Raw genomic sequence first — 25,297 nt, forward strand, 5'->3', positions numbered from 1 at the left:
ACAAACCTGAAACTTATTTCTCAAACTTTTTTTTTTTTTATCTTTACTGATTACTTTCAGGTTTCTTAGCATTCTGCACTCATTAATTCACTTTAGGAGGAGACAAAGTAGAAGTGCATACATTTTATTGATTTTTCCTTCAGTTCTTTAGTTAGATGGTAACCACTGTATTTGCAAGGAGTCAGATTTTGGAGGCTGATTCTAGTGATGTGCATTCAGGAATTTCAAATTTTAAATGGAAGGCAAATAATCACAGTTTTAGAAGAACATCTACTTATTTGGAAAGTACACATGGAAAAATACTTCCATCTTTGCCATGATTCCTAAAAGCAATTAAATTTCTCAGTTACAGTAAGGCATGTATATACCTACAAACATATACATCTGTTTTCATTTTGCTAGTCCTATTCTAGATGTTAATACAGTAGGATATGTATAAACATCATAATAACTGCATTTAAAAAAATGACATTTCTAATAGCAAACTGGTTTATTTGACAGTACTAGATAAATACCACGATTGTTTAAAAATGTTAGGTTTCTCTAATTTAAGCAAATTGGGGTTTTTTAGGCTCTCATCCACTGTGAGCAACTGAAAAGTGAGATGGAACGACAGAAGAATTATCTTGAAAAGGAGCTGGCTGCCCAGGTGAATAAGAGGGCTGATGAAAAAGAAGCACTGCGGCGAGAAATGAAGAAGGAAAGGGAGGACTTGGCTGCAATGGTATGAGTTGGTTCTTTTTCTGTTTGTGTATTACAATGAGCATATCATCCTCTTTAAACTTCATTTGCTTGTCACTTCTACCATTTCTTTAGAGCAGTGGTAGATAAGTGATCCTTTGAGTTTGAATAACTGAGTTTTGTGCTATGTCACTAGATTCATATGAGGTTGTTGATGTAATGCACTTTATTTTAGTTTGCATATTTTTAATGCACTGTGTCAGCATAAGAAAGGATTAAGTAAAATGTGATGCAAAGTTTGTACCTAGCTCTTTTAGAAAAATTATTTAGTTTGCCAAGGCAAGCATTCAGAAGTTAGCACATCAAATCTAGGGTTCTTTGCTACTTTGATCTTCTATATACATTAATGTTACAATATCCTAATTTCAAAGTGATCTTATCATATGTTTAGTTTTCCCACCTGCAGAAATGTGTTGGAATCTCTTTTCTCACTTTCACTAATGTTTATAAACTCTCTGAGACAGAATCTGTCTCATCGTTTATGCTGCAACCATTGTGATAGTCTTGATAACCTTGTTTTAGACTTCTAGATCCTGCTGTAATTTGAGTATAAAACATGAGGGTTTTCTCCCTAATGGAGTCTACAAAGGAAAGCTCAAGCTAACGGCAGTAAGGCCATCATTGAGGGGGCATTTCTAAGGTGATTGAAATTGGAAGAAATGTAGATAGATAAATGCTTCATGATTTAGTGTTTTTCATGCTTGTTTGATCTGCAGTGTCTTCAACCATTTCTGGTGGAGCTTGGAAACTATAATAGAGTGAATTTCTCTCCTGATTGTAGACTTTTTCTTGTATTTTGGGACTAAGTTGTATGACTTATTTCTAAAAATCTGGAGAGCACAGACTGAGCAAAATAAACCATTTAAGTGTGTATTAAAAAACGCCTTTGACTCCAATTCCAGATACAAAACCAGGTATTAAGCACAGTGATAGGGACTGATATTTAGGTACATGAACTGATCATCAGTGATCTGTTGCCATGGAAACTGAAATTAAAAAATTAACCTTCCACTGGAGACATTATTAAGAAATTGACTTAATAATTATTTGACTCCTTGCTATCTATTAGAAGTTATACCTTTTATTAAGTTAGGGTTTTTTCTGTTAGAGTTGCTTTAAAGCAGTATATTCACTCCCAAAATACAGTCTATTAGACAAGCATTTCATACTTCTTTTTGGTAGAATATTTCAGTCTGTGTCATCACATTAGATTGTATTTCATCACCTACTGTGATGTGTTTTATTGGAACCAGTTCCCACTTGAAGTAGTTGTAGTCTTTTTTTAAATCCTGCATATACATTAAACAACATATAGTGACACTATGATGATGTCAGGCCTGGTAATTAAAGATATGGGATGACTTTGTAGAAAATTATGACCTATGTTAATGATTTACACCTTCATATGATTAACTAATTTTATGTTTTAGGATTATGAGGTGGTAGAAATGGTATACTGTGGATCAAGATTCATCTGACTATTTTATTGCATACTTCATGAAATGGTTTGTTTAAAGGGGAGAATTGTCATGATACATAAATCAGGTGGATGTATAAAAGGCGTGAAAAGTAGTTATGAATATATAATCCTCTAGGTTTGGCTTTGAATTTCTGGAAGTTAACCTAGAACTGTCAGACACCATTATTTCCACTTATATTAGTAAGCTTCAGGGCTAAATAGCTGAAGGTTCACTGTCTCTGTTTTATTGTTACATTTTTTAATCATTCAGCAAAATTTCATCTGAATTACATTAGAATTTTTAATATAGTATTTCTATATGAGTTTTGCACAACAGTATGCTTTGATCTATAGTGTTGAAATATTTTCTGAACTTGAAAATTAATTTAAGATCTGTGGTTGGAACAACAGTTTTCTTTAGCTGGGAGAACATGATTTGGTTTGAATCAATCAACATAAGGATGGATAAGGTGGTGTTAAATAGTAATCTTACATTGCAAAACTAATGTAGCCAGCTACTTCTGACACCTTGTCCATATTAACAAGTCCTGGAGACTAGTGCAGTCAATGAATAGTTGCAAATAACCTACTGTATCAAAAATAAATTTAAAATAGTGAACACATTAATAAAATAATGCAGCCATATTCTATTATTAATAATATGGGATGTTTTTATTCTACATGCTTGATTTTTTTATTACATTTTTAATGGTATGTATTTTGTCTACATACAGTTGCTTTTGAGGAGAAGGTTCAATCCACAAGAGATTGATCTGTGGCTGGTAAAATTGCATCATTTCAGTGTTCTTGGACTTTTTCAGGTGACAGCTTTGTCTAAGGATGTGGCTGTTTTGGAGGCTCAACTAGAGAGAATTACAAGGGAAAAGAATTCTCTGGTTAGCCGGTTAGAAGAATCACAGTGCCAGCTTGCATCTCATGAAATGGAGATGAATAAAGTAAGCACATTTATAAAGGAGTATTGAGCTTGGTTTTCCTTATCATTATGACCTGCAAGAAGAGAATTTTTATCTTGTCCATTTTCCTCTGTTTTGTGTGTGGTAACTGTAGACTCCATCTCAGTATCCTGTAGGCACTATCGCAACTGCAGGAGTAAAAAAATAACTTTTCCCGTTTACAAATCACCTTGTCATGCAGAAGCTAGCTTTCCTACTTTGCAGCCTATGAAGATCACTATTTAAAACACTATCCTAATTCAGTAAGGAATTGAGTTTGGTCTGAGTGAGACAACTGAGAATTCAACAGTGTCCTTAATTGCTACCTGTGTGACTTGCAGTGCTAAAATAAAGGGAGGTATATCAAATCACTGTTTAAGTTCTTTCCTTTAAACTTTTTATGTAGTATACTGCTTAATTCAGTACTTTTGATAGTGCGCCTCTTACAAAGGCATCTTATAGTTAAGAATTACAGTTTAACATGCATCTTCTGCACTTCTACACATCTTGTGTAGGTGTATCACTCTTGGGTGCTTTCTTTTGCACATTTCTCAATCTAGTAGAGCCTTAATGGGCATCATAACATCAAAAAGAAAAAAAAAATGTTACAGCCTTTTGGGATTATTGGTAAGGAATATAGACATCTCAAGGCCCATCCTACCTCCCCAGTTGTTAACTGCAAGAATTGGAGGAGCAATTTATTCTTTGGGCCTCTAGAGATTTCAGTAAAGGTTTTCAACAGTTCCTGTCTTCCCCTGCTGCCTTGGCTAATAGAAAGAGACAAAAGTATTGCAGAAAATTCACAGCAAAAACATCAACTTACTAGAGACTTTATTTTAACTGAAAGACAAATTAGTATTTTAAAAATGTCAGAGTGGTTTGATTTACCAATTCTGAAACACACTTTTGGTCTTTCAGGCTGGGTTCACAAATGACTAGCACCGCTTACAGGGGTGAGGAGGTGGTGAAAGAGGCAGTAGGTACAAATATTCATAGGTCTGAAAATAACTATTTTGTACCCTACTAATTTGAAGTTACCTCTCTGGACATGATACTGTGGTTCCAGTCCCTGCTTCAGTTCATGTTAAAACAAAGGTGAATAGGTGGTCACTTTGCAATAGTCTGTTAATTTGCACTAATCTTGAGAGATTGGAAAACTTCATTTGTGTCCCTGTACTAAACTGAGAAGTCTTGAAAATCCTGGCGGAACCTCCCAATCACTGAGCTGACAGGACTATGTGCATCACCCTGACATTTTCATTGGCTAGTGACATCTTTGCTTGTGAATCTGACTTGTTTCCAGACTGTTTGCCATTATTAAAAACAGCAAATAGCAACATTTTTGTTTTGAGTTTTATCCAAAATATTATTTTTCTTCATGCACCAGAAGTCAGGGAAAGAAAATATGGAGTGAGCATCTATATCCTTCATTCTTGAGGAGACTGAAAAATCCATTATTAGGACAGCACCATCTGCTGAATCTTCTGTGTTATTCCCTTTGTACAGTGTGTGGAGGAGCTGAAGGCAAGGATTGCTGTATTTTTTTAATTTCACTTGGAGGAAGTGACTTACTGCATTTTATTACATCCTTCAGATAAAGGAAGAAGGAGGTAAAATCCAGGGTTTGCAAGCTATGCCGTTGCATCTCGAGATTTTTTTTAGTTGCATATAATACTTCAGTATTTAAAATAATGCTAAGAACTTCTCCTTTATTTAGAGCATTTGCTGCTTTGCATTATTTGCAATGGCTAAATTCACAAGCTGTTCTTTAAATTGATAAGTGATGCTGCTTATTAGAAGTTATGACAGTTGGTTTAGTTTTTTCCTAAAGTGATTTCATTGCAGTATGCATATTTGTTTTTCCCTACCTTTTTTAAAAGGAGAAAAAAAAAAAGTGAAAAGGAGAAGAGATATAAGACTGAAAAACAGAAATTAGTTTGGGTTGTAGAATATGTGAGAATGTTTTTGAGAAGCACAGAGGATTTGTAGCAGCAAATTAAAAGGGTGTACATTTAAGGAGCAAGTGCTGAAAGAATACAAGCAAGGCAGGAAAGTAGAGCGAGTTGGAAAGAAAGTTGACTAAGTGGAGATGTGAGTAAGCACTTTTTTACTTTTTTTTCTCACTAAGGAATATGCATGTGTATGGTTAGTTAATTAAGGTGAAATGAACACGCACAAATTGGAGGTGATGGCACAGGATAAGAACAAAAAGGGGACTGCTTAGACTGGAAATTGGAAGAATAACAACCCTGCACAGCAGTAAAGTTATGTGAAAGTGATTAGTGATCTTCTGGTTTTGTTTTGTTTTTTTTTAATTTCTTTCACTTTTTCCTAACCCCTTCATACATCCTCTGAAGTTGAGCTGCCAGATGGAAAGGATTGAGGAGGTAATAGAGCAAACACTCTCAACAGCAGAGAATAATTGTCCTGTGTAATATCCTGTGAAGTGATTTCCTGAAATGTTGCTTTTATCCATTTCTTCTGGACCATGTATCTATCTAAATAGACTTTTTTTCTTTTAAAGAATTGATCTTCAGTTTGCAGTAAGTTTGTAATGCTGTGATCAAACTTTGAAAATTACTGTGTTAACATTTAAACAATTTCTTTCTCAGCATTGTAAAATTGGCAAGCTAAAATACACCTTTATTTAGGAGTGTGATAGATCCTTTCTTCTAGGTTTTGAAAGTGTTGACATAGACTTTCTTGGGATTTTACAGAGAATGAGAGAAGAGTATAAAACCAGCAACTGTCATTTAACTGTAGTGATATATATTTACAACATAAGCATTTATATTTAGCAAAATCTTGATCCAAATATATTTGAATCTAGAAAGTACTGAATATGTCAAAGTTAATGACTGTATATAGAATTCAGATCCACCTTTCCATATAAAAACATTTACCATTTGTAGACCTAAAATATCTGTAAATTAAAAATATGTTGCATGTCAGTGACCTGTAGAGGGCACCAAAAGATCTAATTGGAAACCCTGGTCTATGGATTCTCCAAGATAACAGATCATGTTGTCTGTGTAATCTAACAGGTGTGTGGAGAAATGCGCTATCAGTTGAATCAAACCAAAATGAAGAAGGATGAGGCAGAAAAGGAGCTCAGAGAGTACAGAACAAAAACTATAAGGGAGCTTGAAATTAAGGACCAGGTAAGAGAAAATACTGCTATGACTTTGCAGTTATTAGTAGCCTAAGTAGGGTTTTTTCAGAAGCTGGAATGATTCATTTTTCTAATAGTGGTCATTTATTGCTGTTAAATGGTTTAAATTGATGGCAAAAAGCCAGCTTTTACTGCTAAATAAATACCTCTTGGTTATCTTAATCTTGTTTTCAGCCCTAGTATGTTCAGTTTTGCGTATCACTCATTCCATGCTTTCATATAGAATTACTCTATCATATTATTCATACCAGCTACTTAAATTCTATGTACTGTATACATGTGTTTATACACTTTTTTCTCACAAATAAATCCACACATAATCACCTATATATGCAGCATAACAGAACATTAAATACTCTAAGCATAGCCTAATGATACCAAAAATGAAAATCATTTATCTTCCAATTTCTTTAAAGATTCAATGTTACTGAATGCTGAGATTCATAGAAAAGTTTAAAAAAACAAAACCGAAACAAAAGTAACCTTCTAGAAAAAAATAACTATAGGAAAAAATCCACTTGGCATTAACTGTTGGTTATTTAAAACTGGGTTTTATATTAATACAAAAACCAGTATATTCCTTACAGGTAGTCTGTGAGAAAACATCCCATGCAGTAAGAAAGATTATTAGAGTAACCTGCAATGTACTTGGCAAACAGCTTGAACAGGTGTAATCTGCATCTTTTGAAGTGCCCTTTTTCTTGAGGTTCTATCCATTTTTCTCTAGGACTTCAAACTTTCAGTATTCCTTCTTAAGTTGTGATTTGCACATAAGAGTCTTCTGAATACAGAGATATATTAGAGGCACACGAGGATGATTCTATTTGAGCAGCTTATCCAACAGGTTTTGAACCATTCTTTTTCTTTTAAATAACTGAATAAATCATTCCCTGTATAAGAATATATGTAGGGGGAAAATGAAATATTAAAAAAATTAAATTTTTAATTACCAGTTCCTCAAAAACTGCACAGGACAGTAAGTTTATTAACTTAATAGTACAAGCTTAGTCTAGAAGCAATAATAAATAATAATAAATTCAAGTTATAATGAACATATATGCAAAGGAGGAGTTTATTAGCTGAAATAGCCCTTCAACATGTATAGAAAAATCATACAGCACAGAAGAACAGAGGTCTTAAAGCATTCTTTTTTTCAAAGTTTGCTTTTCTTTTCACTCCTGCATCCTTTAGGCCTAAGGACAGTGAAAAACAAAAAACAGGCTTGTCATCTGTATCTTGACAGATATCACAGATAAAAGAGTTGGCATAATCTTGGCATACAAATAAAACAAGATGTGTTTAATAAGATACTTGAAGAAGTATCTTGGATTTTAAATCCTGTTCTCCAACTTGCTTGAGGATTGCCTTTTGAACAAATTGCAAAATTTAACAAAACATTTTAACCTCACGTGATGACATACTGGTATTTTAATCAGTGTGGGGCTAAATACACTGAAATGTGGTGATTTATAATTTGATACAAAGTGAAAGGATGTGAGAGAGAGTTCCTATCAGAGAAAAATAATAGATAATTAGATAAAGATTAGATATTAAGTAATTATGCTATTATATTGTTCAAATATGATTGTTGGTTCCTCAAAAAAAAAGGAAAACAAACAATTTTGAAATTCTCATACTCAGTATCTAGCAGCTGTTTTATAGCTGTGACTCCAGTAACCCAAAAAGTTCTGTATAGGTCCTAGGATTCTTTAACATGTTAAAAGCAGCCCAAGAAGAGTGTTAGAGTGCCTTGTTCTGTTGTTTCTTGTTGGCTGGGGATTTTTAAATAAAATTTTAACTAATGTTAATAAGTTATTGCAAATTATTTCATTTGTAAAAAATTAAAGCAGTTGAATTGCATCTATCTTCGTATTTAAAGAAAACCTGGAATGTTTTATCTTATGTGGCACTGAATAGCAAATAATAATTGTTCTTTGGTCTCTCAGCCATGACCTGACCTTCTGGCTAAGAGACAGAGCTGATACCTTCCTTGGCCACCATCTGTTCATAATAAATACGTATTTATTTTTTTTTAAGTAGAGAGACAATAATGTATGAGTATTTTCATGCTATTCTGTATTAAATGATTTTTTTTTTTCTCTTTTAAAAGCAAAGGATCATGTTTTGGATAGCCCTTTATCATATTGAGAGCAAATTTACTGTTTCTTGAGGTATAATTGTAATTTTAATTGTGCTGTGGATAAATTTCAGTTTTGAAGATATTTTTTAGTTTACATGGAGTGATGTTTAAAAAAGGATTAAAATTATTCAGTTGTGTCAGAATAGGCAGAAAGCTCCATGTGTGCAGTTTAGGATCACCAGATACATATATCTGTATGTCAAGTAAATACAGGTTGGTATTTATCATATGCTGCTATTTATAAATCTTATTCAAATTTGAACTTATATTGTTTAGGAAGCCTAAAGCAAATATCTATTTTTGGTCTTACTCCCTTTTACCCTAATATATTTTTCCCTGTATTTATTGTTTGCTTAGGACTAATACCCATGTGTCAATATCTGTTATAACTCTCTGTTATTAACATTTTAGATGAATATTTCTTAAAAATTAAGAAGCAATGAGCAATGTTACCATTTAAATTGAATAACTGTTTTCTAATATCATCCATCATGATCCTGATTAACATCAGGATTACGGAGGTAGGTGGGGGGAAAGACATGAACCACACAGTTTCTCTACACAAAACCCACATCTGTTCATCTGGCCCGATATGTTGTAAAGTAGCATAACCTACCGCCCTTTCTTTTTCTCTCTGTCAGCCCTCCCATTGTGGATGTAGCTGTGCTGAAATAACATTGCATTACTTAATACTTTTACTGCTTAGGAACAAGGTTTAGAAATTATATGAATATAATGCCTTCACGGTAGTAAACTCTGTCCACACTAGGGGTTGTACTAGCACAGCTATATCAGAGAAAAGTCACGCCCTAACCTCAATTGCTGTTATTAGAACAAAAATTGTGTGGCATATTTGACACAGCAGGGCTTCACTTTTATAATACTTTTTTTGTTAATTTGTAAGCACTGCATGGCATAATTTATGCATTTCTAACAGAAATCATACTTCTGACACACTATGGAATTATTCCTCAGATTAACATCACTTGCTCTTTTCTGCTCTGCCTTATAAAAATAAAAATGAAGTTCACCGTTAACAATTTGCTTTTTGTTTGTCTGAAATAATTTATATTTGGCTTATAAAATCTTGCAAGCTTCAGCACATAGAAGTGAAAACAGTTTTTAATATTGGGTTTTGCAGTCCAAGCCAATTTGGGAGTCCTGCTTATTAGATAGTTCTTACCAGTAGCATGGCTCCACTGGGAGTTGTGGTGTCCTTGCAATAAAGTAATAGGACATGTTAAATTCAACTCCAGAAACTAACTGCAGCTTTTCAATTGTTTTATCATGTTTTGTGGAATTAGATAAATACTGTGTGTAGAAATAAATCCAAGCTAGTAATCTTAACTTGTAAAAAAGTCTTTAAATTTGGGCAGCTATAATTTGAAGGGGGGAATTACAGAATTCTGTTGCCTATCTTGCAGATGACAGAATTAAAAGCTCCAGAAACACTGTACTAAAACCCACAGATTTTTAAGAGTTGTCTGCATTGCAGTTCATAAGTCCAAATAAAAAGAAGTTAATACTCACTGACATGCATAACCTATACAAATATGAAGAGCTACACACCAAAGTATTTTTCTGCAGTATGACAGAACCTAAATGATGCTTCTGTATATTATAGACTGACAATTTTGCAGACAAATAAAAATCTGGCAAAATTGCAGTCCAAAAGCATTTTGCCAAAGGGTATTTTGGGAATGTTTATCTCATTTGTCACAAATCCATGATTTATAGTAACCTAATTTAGATGTTATAAGAGGAGAGATTACTGACTCTGTCTTCATCAAAAATAGTTCAGGCCAAGAATTTGGGTATATATCCTGGAAATGTTTCGGAGTATCCAAAGCAAGACAAGTAACACCTTCTAAACACCCTGATTCACTGAAATGTCTTTTTATGAACAGATACCAAGCTTTCATAAGTCAGGTTTTAAAATACTAGAGTATTCAACAGCTGTGACGTTCAGCATATCACCAGATGTTTGAAACTTTCAAGTTTTAATAATTGGTGAAGATGGGTTAGGATTATGTATTATTTGTATTCTTGTAACAGTCTATATCTATATCTGATATTGTATTTTCTCATTAGTTATAAAGATGCTCTGGAAATTCTGCTTTGAAAACAAATTCTATTAAATTAGTAAACATATACTTGAGTAATATTTGGCAGGGGGGAAAAAACTGAACAATTCAGAAGACAGCTTGAAACTCTTAGCATGAAATTTTCTCACCTGGTCTGACCTTGAGTATAATAATATAAGTAAATATATTTATTATAGATAATATTATATATATATTATATATACTTGTAAGTATAGTAATAGCACAATAATAATAAAGTAGCAAACCCAAATTACTTTTGGACAAGAAAGCATTAATGAAATGTGATAACCTTTACTGTAACTGAACTCTTCCTAATGAATCATTGTGTTTTGGGCATTCAGTACATTAATTTGAAAATGAGTAAATAAGGAGTAAAATGGCAGTACTTTAAGCCTTGCTTTGATATGAATTTTCTGGCCTGCTCAGGAGGAACATAATTCTTTTTTTAATAGCTGAACTTATTAGCTAGTCTCAAGATTTTTGAGGAGGACATTGACCTACAACCCTGCAATATATATAAAATTATAATATGGCTGCTGCTGCTCTGCTGTGGCATAACTTTCCTCTGTCAGCCATCCATTCCTCAAGGATCAGTGGTGTAAGCAGCCTTCATTAAATCCTGTCTATTCGCTTAAGAAAAATCCTTGGGACTAGGATTCCCAGTAGCAGACTTCTCTTTACTCCTTATCTGCATTTTCTGTACAGGTCTGCTTCCCTTAAGCATCTGGCCTGCTAAGAGGAATAACACAGGATCAGGATTTTATTGTTCATAGGTGTAGTTTGGCCCATGTAACCTATCTATGCTCCATGATCCGTAGTGATGTCACCCTACAGTATATGGAAAGAGAAAATTGTTTATGTGCATTAAAAATTATTAAAATATATAGTGGGTTTACATACTTAAATAAATATTTGGTTTCTGTTCTGTTTTTTCCTTCTTCTTCTCTGACTCGGAAAAATGGTTGTTTTATCAACAGTCATTGTGTCAACAATCAGAAGAAAAAGAGTGTAAAAGTCCCTATCACTCAGTTGTTATTGCCTACGTTTTCTTTTCAGTTATTCCTTAATGCTGTCCAGGAAGTAAGAACCAATCTCACATCAGTAGTCTTAAATAGTGTTTGAAAGTATAAAAGGAACAGTTTTTGTCCTCTCCTGTTTCTCAATAATGAAGTAGGTGTAATCTTCCCCTTCCTTTTTCTACATGCGTCCTTCCTTTTCAGAAATTTTTATCAGCAAGTGAACCATGTGTTTTGCACTACCTCATTGTCCCCATCTCCCACCTGTGCAATCGGTTAACACAAAAAAATCATCTTGTTCCACTGTGAACAAAATCACTTTCTTATCTCTGCTGGTGGCTGCTGAGCTAATCTGTAGTACAGCAATGTTCTCTGTTAGAATGTGACTGTAGTAATCTCTATGGGACTGGAAGTTTTGTTCTTGAAACAGTATTGCAGGGCAAATTAAAAGCAAATATTTTCATGGAAATGATGAGGTAAATTCCTTGTATAATATGTTTCAGCCATTCACTCTTGTCCTTTCCTAGGGTATTTATCTACAGGGACCATGTTGCTCTTCAAGAGTTTGCACAAGAACAGACCTTAAAGATTAATTCTTAATTTAAAAATTGCATGTGTATCCTCATAAATCTATACTTTGCAATATAATTTTTTTCTTGCCCCAGCTAACAATTGCAGGTAGCAAGTTTGCTTCAATGAGATTTAAAGTGTGTTCCTCTAAATGCATCCACCCTCCATGCTATTTCCATAAAGTTCTTCCAGCACCCCTGGTCTTCCTAGGAAACTGCAGGGTCCTGTCTGTTAATTCTCCATCAATCTGGAAGCAGAGGGCTTGTGGGTGATGGCTCGTCTTGAGGCTCTGCATTTTAGTGGAGCACGCAAGGTGAGTGGTACTGCCAGGTGCCATCACACTTTGCAGTACAAGTGGCAAAGGGGTCTCAAAACTACTTGTCTTTGAGGAATTAAACAGTCCCACCAGATCCAGTTAGGATAACAGCCATTTAGGAAATCACAGCCTGCTTTGTTATCTAGGCTGTATCTTTCTTGTCCCTCTGGTCTTTACAGATCAACTGGTTTCTGAGCTAGCCATACAAAAAAAAAACTTTCCTCAGGAGCCATGTGTGTTTCTTGGGGCTACTTCTCGTGTTTCTGCTCAGGTTACTTGCCCTTCCTGTCAGGAAAGGTTTCCAGATTCCTATTTTAGGCTAAATGATTTTTTAGGCTAAAGAATTTGCAGTGGTCCTGTGTGTTTTTGTGAATTAGCCTCTTAGAAGGAGGTGGGCTTTGTGAACTCCTTTAAGCCTTGTGTGCCTATTTGTATATTCTCATCATTTATAATAAATCTGTTTCCAGAATAGAGTTTTCCCCTTTGAAACCACATGTAGCTTTCATGAGTGCTTTGTGTCCTCATTCAGATTTGAATGGGAAGCAGCAGTAAATCAAATAGAGTGCAAAAGGGAGAAAACCACTGTTGGGATGTGGTGGGGGTTAACCTTGTGGTGGCCCTAACTCTCTTTACAGAGTTGGATAGTTCTTCAGGTGCAATATGCTATGTCAGATGGCCATGCCTGGGAGGTCTGAGGTTTAGAGACCACTCTGAACCTAGAGTTGCTTGATTGATATCAGGATGAGGAGAGAAATGACTGCAAATGACCCCTGCTGCATATGGCCTGATAGTAATCCAAGTAAAACACTTTAAAATCTTTCTATAAAACCAGTCTTGTTTTGTTGAGTTTTTAAATTAAAAAAAAAATAAAGAAATTAAAATCCAGTTGGTTCTGTCCCTGATTAATTAGTATATTATTAGGTATGGAAGGCAACATAGATCAGTGTGAAAGACTGCAAAAATTCCTATCAATAGTATACGTAGCATTTAAATGTATGTGCAAGGCCATACTGGAGCCACCTCTTTGAAAGACTTGGTCCTGAGCGTTATCACTGTTCTTTCTGCTTTGAAGGCTACTTTAGTAAATGAGGCTAAGCTTTTGAGCATCATGGCTTGCAGAAGTGTATTAATTTGAAGTGTGTATATTTTCAGAGATATGTTGATTGCCTTTTGGCGATGTACATTCAAATACCAACCACCACAGTGATTATATTTCACTTTTTATTACTCTATATTTTTTCTTCTATTTTTGGTTCTATTTTCTGACCTTTCAATCTTTTAGTAAGGGTGGAAAATGAAGTATTATAAATTCACATTAATATTTTGCTCTCCTGCATTTTACTGCAGAATTTGGGCAATGATATAGTCAGTGCAGAATTTCCTTTTTATGGTACACTCTGTATTATTTTACCTGATGTGTGAACATACTGGGGTGACAGTGAATGACATAAATCACTTAAGAATTAATTCGTTTAAATTAATTTTGTTAAAAATATTCTAAAGTTGTTTTTTGCATTTTCCTCAGAGAACAAGATTTTTTATCACTAATAATCATTCTCATTTGTTAAAAAAAAAGTATTTCTTTTCTGTATGTTTGTTGTTATGTAAAATTCTGTGAAAAACATCTGCTAGTTTGAAATTTAAAGTTGTATTTTTTGCATACAACAGAATCAGCATTAATATGAAAAAAAATATTTTAATCTTTAATTTGACTTGCTTTGAATGAAATTATTATTTCATTTAATCAGATTTTACAGAGATAGAGATGTCTAGTTAAATAAAAAGCACATTTTTGCAACATGCAGAAGTATTGTTAGGAGAAGATAATATCAGGTTTTGAAAAGGATATTTGAGGATTGATTTAGTGCTTGAGAAATCATCTTTTATGTTTTCCAGCAAGCTGCATTTATGTAACTGAATAAGCATCTCTAGTGTGTTTCCCTAAAAATGTCTTGTAAAAATCTGAAGAGAATTTTCAAATGCCTGACAAACTAATGAATGAGAAATGAAACGCTTAAGTGCTTCAAGAATAGATACAAAAGGGTCCTGTGTGCCCTGAAGCAGAAAACTTAAAATAGAAAAGGTGGTTGGAGGTAATACTGAAAAAAGAATAATCGATTTGGAATAAAATTTTACTGAAGTGGTACATCACCAATGCTTCATTTTTGTTTAAGTAAAACTTCTTTTGTGTAACTGAGCTGAATATGGATGCAGGAAGGTGTTAGTGTCTTTCAGCTACTAATAATGGTGTTTCTCCTACTGAAGTTTAGCCTGCCATCTTTCCATGGCAAAGTGCCTGTTGATATTCCTGAGAGTTGGGGCAACTGCAGAACAAGACATATTAAATAGTACTTTTGAAATTATGTGCAGAAGTAATAAGAACATTAAAGTTGCAGAGTTAAGCACCAGAAGTTGCTTGTTCTAACCTTAATGTAGTCTTGTTGTACGTATACATTATGATAATTCTGTTCCTTGTTATACTGAAAATCTGTTTCAGATTTTCTTAAATGCAAGATTGTCATCTGTCTTTTTGCAGTTCTGTGCTCCATCTCTTGTCTCTCACATACTTTGAAAAGTTAAGTACCTTGAAGAAATAACTTTCTGATCATGTGGTAAAAAGCTGTATCACAGGTGATAGGCACTGAGGGATCAAATTAACACTGCATGAGAAACAGAGCTGTCAGCAAAATGCTTTAGTTGGTTTGTGTCTGTTTCTGTCCCTACAATTAGACTGTGGCCTGGATAGCAGCTACAGAACTACTTACAGCTTCTTGATAGAAGAAATGGTAACTGAAGTAACACAAAAAAATATTGTGAGTAAAAGTTGGGAAAAATGCTGATAAGATTCCCTGCAGGAACAGTGAAGAAGGTTCATTGATTCTGTAATTTCTCTGTAGATTAAATCTGAATTACATTGTGATGACCTAATGTTGGACTAGACATACTTCAGAATTCAGGACAGGGTGTATTTGTGATACTATTATTGTTAACAGGAGAGAGAAGAGGGTTCTTTTTTATTATATTAACATGTCTCAGATTCTGAGGGTTCATGTTTCAAACTATTACCTGAATTTTAAAAATGAAGTATCCCATAGTGTTGAGAGCATGATCTGTTTTCAGCCAGTAAGTATGGTGTGGTGTGTGGCTACTACCAAATTATTTTGAATGAACATTTTTTGGTGTTTCAAAAAGAATCATTTAGTTGATAAGCCTAAATATACCTGGATTGGCTGTTTCTGAGTTGCTATTAACATACTTTATTGGGTAGCATTTTTCTGCCATCCCTTTCTCATGAGGTTGCTGTTTCTGCCATGGTCATTACTAGAATTCTGGAATATAGGTCATGCTGCAAGCACCTCCAAACACTGATATTTTAAGATGTTTATTTATGTCTGTATATACCTACACGCATGCACAAGCACGTGTATATGAGTGTAAAGGAGCTGATACTGGATTTTGGAATTACTGATGAAAGTAGCACAAGTAAAATTGTTTTTTAATCCACAGTTTTGTTTTCTTGATACTTCTAATAGAAATTATATGACACCTGTGAATGTTTAAAGATGCTGTCATGAAGTAACCCTTCCCTGTCTGACAATTTCCCCCTGCACTTTCATGACAACTAAAATCTATGGATGTGTTTTTGAGTTCAGCCCTGAAGGTTCAACATCTGGCTGATGGAAATTAAACATTTTCACCAGAGGTTCTTGCACTTGGAATTTGCTTCCTTCTGTGGGTCTGTGTCAAAACCTGACTGAGCCTGTTTAACTTGAGGCAATGGTGTAAAGCCCATCTGTTCCTTGAAACTTTTCCCTGAAGGAGTGATCTAGAGTGTATTTATATTCTCAGCTGTGGTTGTGCTTTTTTTAAGCTGATGCTTTTGGACTAATTTGTGGTTTGGGTTTGTTTAAAGGTGTGCTGAGTGGATGTACTTTTAAAGCAGATTTTAGGAATGTTGCACAACTTTCCTATTTTTAACTTGTGAAGACAGTGGAGAGTTCATGTTCCTGTTTACTATGAGTGGAGAAACACTTATGAACACTTATGAACTGCTACTGTTAAGAGGAATAGAGAACCCGCTGAGACTTCTATTAAAAATACACAGAAGTCTGAAAAGTGGAAATGCAAAGCATTTGTAACTGAGTATCTTTGAGCACCTGACTTTAAAATATTCTGTCAGTGTAATAGGTTGTTACTTTCTTTAGAAGGGAAGAGTATTAATGATTTTGTAGTTAGATTTACTATCTTTGCATTTGAACTTGGAATTCCCAATATAATTTAGTAGGAGGTGCATGTGATAAAGCAAGCTGACATTTAAATTCTAATCAAAATTTCTGTGATGAACCTTTGTTGAGTGCTCTTTGGGGGGAAAAAAGTGTACATTTAAGTAAATAGCAAAATTTTTAGAACTCCAACACTACTGAAATGATGGTGTTTTTCTGGGTGAAGATTGTCTCTTTTCCTCCCATAAAAGTGTTAACTTAAACTATTTACTACTTACAGTAAGTTATGATGTCAGACAAATACAATGTTGTTATGAAGGTGCTTCAGATGTTTGTATTGGGGTGGGTTATATTCATTTGTTCTTATACAATGTTTGAATAAATAATTTGATTAATTAAAGAAGATATTGTATCTTGTCTACATGAGGAAGTTATCACAAATAAGCTGTGGTTTGAGTTTAAAGTATGATAGTGAATCAGCAGTAACTCCTTAGATGAACAATTTTATTTTGTACTACAAATGACCTTGCATAGTTTAGCCGAGTGAAAAACATGCAAGTTCCCTCCAGCCCCAACGACAAATAAATATTTGTGTAGGGAGTTAGTGCAGTACAGTTACTACATAATAAAACTACATTGTCAGCTTATTCTATACTTTACTGGCCTTCTTAAAAGCATCCTTAGGACAAAGTATAGTATTGTGTTACAGATATATTCCTACAGGTACTTGTATGTTGTCTATGGACTTGAAGAAAAATATATTGTTTCTGAGAATTTCTATGAAAAATGTTTAAATTGCTGACAATATGATTGGGATAACATAAGTCTAGTATGTATCACTGGAATTGAAGATGCTAGTCATGAAAACTTGACTATGGTTGTTTGTGAAATGTGTTAATAGACTCATCAACTTTAGTTACTATGTTGACATATAGGGACTAATGATATTAATAAAATAATAAGATTAACAGCAGCTGGTATGTTTGGGGTTCAGATAGAAGTCATAAATACTTCTTTTCAATAACAGTAAAGTCACAAAATTACCTTTATTCTCTTGTGTAATATTAGATGATGAAGCTAAATGCCCCCTTGTCACTTGTTATGTAATAGCCATTTAAAAAAAAAAAGTAAATTAATTATCACAAGAGCTATCCTGTATCAAGCAGCTTCTAAAGTTGGTCACTGTTCCACTGCCTTTCTGGCTCTCCAGCACAGTGAATTCAGCCCACAAATATGGAGCCTTCACATGAAAATAATGGAAAATACTTGAATGCCTGTAACTCTTAAGCCACATGAACATAATAAAATTGATTGTATATCAGAATATTTAAATATGAAACACATTTTGGCTTTTCATGACAATGTAATTTCAAATACTTTAATTTGCTTGTTTTGCAGTTTTTATCAAGTAACTACTTTTCTTCAAAAACAGAAATGTGCATTATTTTCAGGTGCTTTGATCACTTTTTTTCTTTTGTCTTAAAATGTATCACTGTGTATTTCTTAAATATACTTTCTTTGGTTCTATAATTTTCTAAGAAAATAGAAAAACTGGGATTAGAGCTGAATGGAAACAAAAAGCAGTTGGAACAAGCCCAGCAGGATGTGACTGGAGCCAGAGAGGAGTGCCTAAAACTGACAGAACTGCTGAGTAAATCTGAGCACCAACTGCACCTCACCAGGTACCCCTTATCCTATTACATGCTGTAGTACCAATTTCTTCTGCTAATTTTTTGCCACAGGCTTTGCCACAGTTGTTGTAGATACTTGCAGACATTGACTGCATGGGCAGCCCCAGTTGTGTTAGGAGTGGAGATTTGAATAAGTGACTTATGAACTATAATTTATAAAAGTGAATTAGTAGTGTGTATAAGAGGCAATGTTCAGCTCTGGTGGTGAGATGGCATGGTTTTAGGCAAGAAGAAGAGCAAGGGAGGCTGCAGCTCGATTTTTTCTGTTGCTGTGATTAGTAGGACAGATATATTTGAAATGTTGTTTGAGACTGTAGTGTAGAGCAGTGCCTTTGAACACAGGAGTTCTCAGATTAATAACTTGAAATTTCTTCAGCAGAATGACCAGGAATATGTACATAAATTAACATAATTTTTTCTGTATGAGGTGAGCTTAAGTATGTGAGGAGGGTGTTTTGTTCTCTTGCTCAGTGAAGATACAGTACAATGCATTGTGTGATGAGAGACTTACCCTGAGCATATTCCATCCTTGGGTATAGTTCCCAGTGTCTTTTGCTGCACTATTCGTTACATATTTCTAGAAAACTCCAGAAGGCTGACATGCCAATTATTCATTGCAACTTGAGTTTGGGTAACTGCAGAACTTTTTTCCTTTCTCCTTGGAAAATGCTATTGTCCAACTGTTTGCAGGCTTTTGGTGATGTGTGTGAGTTTTTTGTTCCATTGCCCTGCTTCCCCCAAGAATGAACATCCATAAAAACAAATCTGGCAGCTTTTACTCAGTACTTAAGGAAAAAAGTTAAGTTAGTTTAAATTTTCCATGGGGGGAAAAAAAAGCTCAGATTTTTATCACTTAACAGAAGTCTGTGTATTTATCCAAGTCTTGTACTTTTTGGGCTTTGTGAGAATTCTGCCATTGAGCAAATGGAAATAAAATAGAGCCTTGTCTAAACTATTAAATTCAATGAATCATTTTTTTATTCAGCTAAATTTCTGTGTAATTCAGAGCACGGTTGTTTAACAGATGGAAGAAAGTACCACTCTAACAGCCTGTATTTAGAGAAAAAATATGCTAGAGGTTAATGAACTTGAAAAAAGTTTTGGGTGAGTTGTTAAGATATCTAAAGTTTGGATTTAGCAGAACTTTATTAATAATGATTTGTTGTGATAGTTAACCAAATGGCTTTACCACGCTCCTTTTAGCAAAGGCTGATTATATGCAATAAAGCTCTGGATATCTTGGAGGAAATGTGACTAGTGAATTTATAATTTTTAAATTTTTTTTGGTGAAAATACTCAAAATGTAAAAATGAGAACTATTGTCTGCTTTTGCATAGTGAAGTAATTAAACCTGGACACCTAACATACAGATGATTCAGGTATCTTTTTGATATATGGTCTCTGACTTGGAAGGTTTTTGAGATGCAAATCATTAGAGGCTGGGAACAGTATTTTGGGCAAGTAATGCTCTGTGCTGGCCATGTTCTCATATAATTTCACAAATGCCTGCATTTTGAGACAGATGCTGAACTGCCATGTCTCCTTTGACCTAGTTCAGACACTCTTCTGCAAGGTCCTGATCTCCTTGAGGGTCTTTTTGTTGCTGGTGTTGTTTGGGTTTTGTTGTTTTTTTTTTTTTTTTTTTTGTTGGTTTGGGGGATTTGGTTGGTTGGTTGGGTTTTATTTTATTTTTTTGGGTTGGGGTTTTCCTTTGTATTTGTGTTCATGTTTGGTGTCTCCTTACAAGAATTGAAATGTTTTCTATGCTGACATGTATTTATTAGGAAAATGTATATGTTGAGGCATGGGAAATAAGTTCAAATTGTTTTTCCTTGACATTCCCCAAATTCTGTAACACTTTGTAGATTTTTGTGTTCTCTGTACACTTGGACCGTCTGTCTGCTTTCAAAGAATACATTAGGTGAGGTTGCTTGAAGAGGGGGGGAAAGAGAGGAGGAATTCGTTGGTCCTGATCTGTTACCTGTTTTCCCCTTAAATTCATACAGCAGGGTTTGAAATGTTCTCATAGTGCTGCCTGTTTTCCCTGCCTTGCAGAGGAAAACATCCCCTGTTGAAATGACACTTGTCCTTAGCCTGTACTCTTTCTTCCTCTCAGCTCACCTCCTGGCAGAACAGGTTTTCTGTGCTAGCGAAGGTGTAAGTTACATGTCTCTAGTGGCATTAGTTTTGCATTTTGAACTCAGTATGTTTTTCATGGATTGGTACATCCGTAGTTGTTGCACGTAAATTATATTCACTTATGGTTTGCCTTCTTTCATTTATTCCCTTCACCTCAAATGGCAACTGTGTCAGTGAAAATACTTGAAGGGTAGGGGTAATAGCAGTCCTATGGGGGTTGTAGACCCATTCACTGTGGTGCTTGCCAAGGAAAACAGATTTTAAGCTCTAGAGTCCTGCCTGTGGGAGGTTGCTGCAGAAATTGCACTGATTTAGTGCATCTCTTGGGTATTCTGGCTTTGGCCTCGTCTTGCTGATTCTCTTCTTTTCAGGAGAGGACCAGCTGGTTCACTCCCAAGTCTTCTCACAACGCTGGAGTTGAGGGAGGCCTGTACTGCTGTTACACCATCATGGATAGTCTTTCTGTTGCCTTGCATGACCTGTCTGTACTGTTCTGGCAGAAATTAGAGGTAGCTGAAAGATACAGAAATAATTCTTTGTTTTGTATGAATTATTGTACTACTAAGGAGCAAAACTTCATTAATCCACTTTCTGAGTTTGGATATTGTAAATAAATAGGATTATAAAATGAGTACAAGAACTTTGGATTTTAATGTACAAAAATGAGATAAATGTATATGAAAGGAATAAATGAGAAAAAAACGTGCAATCTGTGTCATAATGAGAAAAGAAAGTACTCTGCAGAACAGCACTCTTCTCCAGGAGTCCCACTTCTTTGCTGTATCCTAGTTTTCAGACACTGTTGATTGATATCCAACTAAACAGCTTCTAAGTTAACAAAATGTACTTGTTAAAAATGAATTTAAAAAGGTTACAATTAGCTATTCTAAACCATTGCCACAGAGTTTAAAATTGCCTTTTCCTGTCACCTTTCTTCCTGGAGCAATATGTTGCTTAGAAATACTTGCTATTAACATGCACTTTCTGCTATTGAATCTACTAGTTAGTAATTCTAATTTGTATATCTTCAAAAGACTGGGGAAGTAGAGAACTTCTACTGTGTAATTTTGCTTGTCAGTCATGTTACTTTGCAGATGTCACCGTGCTATCAGACTGACCATGATTGTTTAATGTTTTCTTGGGGATTTCTTTTGCCCTAGTTTCAGCTTTGAGGTTACTGTAGTAGGAGAATCTTATGAAATTAGTTCTTAGGTCAGTGTTAAATTGCTCTTACTTTGGCAAGGTTAGGTCTTGCTAATTAAGCTTACCTGAAGCCCTTCTTCAGAGGGCAGAAAACATACAGGTCTATTGTTCTTAGTTAATGAGAAAATAGTCATTAAAAATCATGTCAATATGCTCATGGAAAAGATCATGTAAAAGATGCAAGATGTTAGCAACTTGTCCGAATCTTAGTGTGCCATCTAACGTAAAAAAAAATAAAATTCACTAGTCTTGTGTAACAAAATCATCATTAAAAAAACATTCTTCTTTTTTCTTTCAAGCCAGATCTAGAGGTATTATTTGTTTCAGCTGCAGTCAGATGCAGTTCTGTTTACATATGCCAAACAAGTTAAATAAATCCTAAGAAGCGAGGGAATCATCAAATTTCAAAATTGAAATTTTGGATGGATGGATGGATGGCTTAAGATATTTTGGACTGAAATTTGACAGGAAATATAATTGACTAAATAGAAGCAGATTTAGTTTAGTTTAAATTTTATTATTGTTTGCTTATATGAAATTATAAGAACTCTTGAAGGTCAGCTTGTAGGTAGGGAAAAATTACTAAATTAACATGTACTTTTATGTTCAGGTGAGCCACCAAGCTGCCTTAAATCCCTGTGTCACTCCCTTGATGGACTAAAGTTTATATTAGTGAGTCAGTGGGTGTTGTTTTTCTTGATAATTGTTTTTCCCCCATTATGTGATACTTCTCCCCTCTTTTTGACAATGATACTATCTCTAGAAAGCAGCATATCTAAGGACATGCCAGTTGGGTTTTAGCAGTGCTATAGTCATCCTACTTAGCATTGGTGCTTCCTGATTTTTTCAGTGACTCCATTAAGGCTAATTTCTATTACATGCACAATAAATAAAGCACATACCCTTCCAGGTTAATGTGGCATTATTTAGTCTCTGAAGCTCTGATGTCATGACCAGTGTTCCCTGTTACAATTTGCAACCTGCCTCATTCATTGTTTTCCCTATTTAAGCTATACTAATAAATGATAAAATGTAAACTTCCTGGTGGTTATACACAGCCTTCTGGGGAGTTTCACAATACTTAGTATTCATTGTTTGGTTTTTTTTTTTTAGTAGTATCTATTTTCCAACAATCTTAGCATCTCAGAGTCCATCATCTATGCTGGGGAGACGTTTTGGAGAAACACTGTTACTAATATTAAATGACTGACATGTGCTTAATCTTCTCAGATTGACTGATGAAAGGACCAATAGTACTAGAATTGGAGGTGTGGGGGAGAAAGCAGAAAGGGGCTGTAACCAGTGATTGATTTCTGCTTTTTTTTTATAGTCTGCTATAATAATGCATTAAAATAATTAAAAATTATTATTAACAATCATTATTAAAGCAAAAAGCATTCTTTTAAAAAGCAGGGATGAGTAATAACATGAAACTACTCTGATAACTAATAAACTTTTTAGATTCTGCTTCGTATGTTTACTTTTCATTAAATTTAGGGATGGTTTTGACTATGTTGTTTTGATTCAGTCAACATTTATTTCTATCTGGTTTTCATATACAAAGGCATCAGGATGCCAGAAAATAAACTGTTAACGGAGAATTAACTTCTTTGGCACGCTTTCATACTTATCTTCCAAATTAAAGAAAATGAAATGGGCAGAAGCAGAGTGTAGATTACCTCCTTTTTGTCAAAAATGGTGGGAATTTGAAAATTAATAATAAAAAAGGGAACAGATGCAGTAACATGCCAGAGGGAGATTAATGTGGAGAGTAAAATCTGTGAGCAACAAAACTGAAGCAAACTGAATCAGTGGGAGGTGGTTGTACAATCAAAATCAGGATAAAAGAGAAATTACAAACAACCCTGCACTTGTCAAAGTAGTAGTAATGAAATCCTGACTCTGCCAGCAGCGAGAACCTGTGTTAGCACTTTGGGGTAAGGCCGGGAGCCGGGTGCCAGGTAGGAGGGCAGCGCGAGGCTGCTGGGCGGCAGCCATCGCGTGTGGAACAGATGGCGGGGAAAGCTGGCCGGGGAGGGGCTCCTTCGCAGAGCTAATCAGACAGTAACGGATGGGGCAGCTGGGAGGACTGACCACCGCCAGGCGAGCGGCGGGGTAGCCGCAGCCGTGCGCGATGTGTACAGTGGTGTGCCCGCCGGCCGCAGGCGACACCTTCCAAGGTCTTCTCGGTGCCGCGGCCGCGCAAATTTGCGAGGCGGGCGGGGACGGGCCTGGGCCGGCACCGCGGCCCTCGGCGGCCTCCGCGGCCTCGAGCGTGGCCCGCCGGCGGCATCGCGGCCCCTCCTAACTCAGAAGCGCGGGGCTTTGCTCTCGGCCCGGCCCCGTGATAAGGTTATGTGGTTTTGTATTTTAGCGTAGTGGTACAGCGAACGGAGAATGTGGCGAGTGGCAGAAACGCGAAAGCACGTGGGTCCGGGGACTGATCCAGGAAACCGATGAAGAAACTTTGCCCCCGTTGAAAAACGAGAGCTGTAGGTCGGCACCTTCCCACAGGGCTGGGCCTCTCCAAGAATGGAACCAGTTTTCTGATGTTTTATTTTTGCTCGGAGGAGGCACTTCTCTACTCGTAAATGAGAGCTTGAGAGGAATGACTGGAGGTCCGAGCCTTCTGATCCTGAGTCACATGAATAATTTGACTCACGTAAGAAGTAAAGATCAATAGGATTTCTTTTGCAAGTAAGAGGTAGTCATGTGTGAGAGGATTACGGGGTCATACCCCTTGTTGATGACTGTCAGCTTGAAAGACAAATGAAAACAATTTTTTAGAGGAAGGGGGGAAATAAAATCCTGAAGTGGAGCAAGGGAGATCTTACTTATTAATACCTGATTTTGTTCGATATGGGTATGTGATACTTTTTTGGACAATATTAAGAAAAAAACCCTACATGTCCTGCGTCTGCTTTTTGAACATGTATGTATCTTGTCTGCAGAAGGTCTATACCTTGGCTCACCCATTTTGAGCAGGGAGGGGAGGAAACATTACAGGGATTTGAAATAGGTAGTATAGCATAGCCATATGCTATTTATGCAGCAGTTTCTGCAATAAATCTAATTCGGTGCTGTCAAAAAAAATTAGACTTATTTGCTATAGCAGCACTTTAGTAAATTATTGTGGTAGCTTTGAAAGTTGTCATTCACACTGCTTTACTTGAAACTGAAACTTGCAGAGCTTTTTTTTGTTCCCCCTTCCTTTTCCCCTGAGCAACTCTGTGAAAATCTGAGTTCTTTGTCCTGCAGCTGTAGAAACTGCAAATATTTCCATTCCTGAAAGGAAGGGCTTGCTTAAGGTAGTTGAAAAAGGAGGTGGAAGAAAGAATAGCCTGTATTGTTAACAATCATATGAATGTATATGTGGAAAAAATCAATAAAGGTGGTGGGGGATAAATTTCTCCCTTGCCTACAGGTTTTCATAGTGCAGCTGAAATTGTTTATCTGATTATACAGCATGTAGATAAATTAGCTCCTCTGCGTTATTATAGAAGGTAAAATATTTTACCTGCCACGATAAGACCATATGCTGCTTTATGAAGACTGATACTGAGTGATTT

At 35.4% G+C, this 25,297-nt stretch overlaps 1 protein-coding gene across 9 annotated transcripts in view; it reads left to right on the top strand.

The window, feature by feature from the left end:
* SDCCAG8 (SHH signaling and ciliogenesis regulator SDCCAG8) overlaps positions 1-25,297 on the top strand; it is a 103,918-nt gene that overhangs the window by 19,123 nt on the left and 59,498 nt on the right. For all 9 annotated transcript variants that reach the window (XR_015772264.1, XM_088053499.1, XM_005530615.3 and 6 more), the window contains 4 exons: positions 572-724; positions 3,022-3,156; positions 6,198-6,314; positions 18,235-18,377. Coding sequence is in view for 8 of the 9 variants with exons in the window: in XM_088053499.1 (XP_087909625.1) it covers positions 572-724; positions 3,022-3,156; positions 6,198-6,314; positions 18,235-18,377 (548 nt within the window). In the remaining variant the exon portion in view is untranslated. The remainder of the gene's footprint in view (positions 1-571; positions 725-3,021; positions 3,157-6,197; positions 6,315-18,234; positions 18,378-25,297) is intronic.

This window comes from Pseudopodoces humilis, chromosome 3 (assembly GCF_049639895.1).
Source record: "Pseudopodoces humilis isolate 2021_Gansu_Grassland_sample_001 chromosome 3, ASM4963989v1, whole genome shotgun sequence".
NCBI classification, from domain to species: domain Eukaryota; kingdom Metazoa; phylum Chordata; class Aves; order Passeriformes; family Paridae; genus Pseudopodoces; species Pseudopodoces humilis.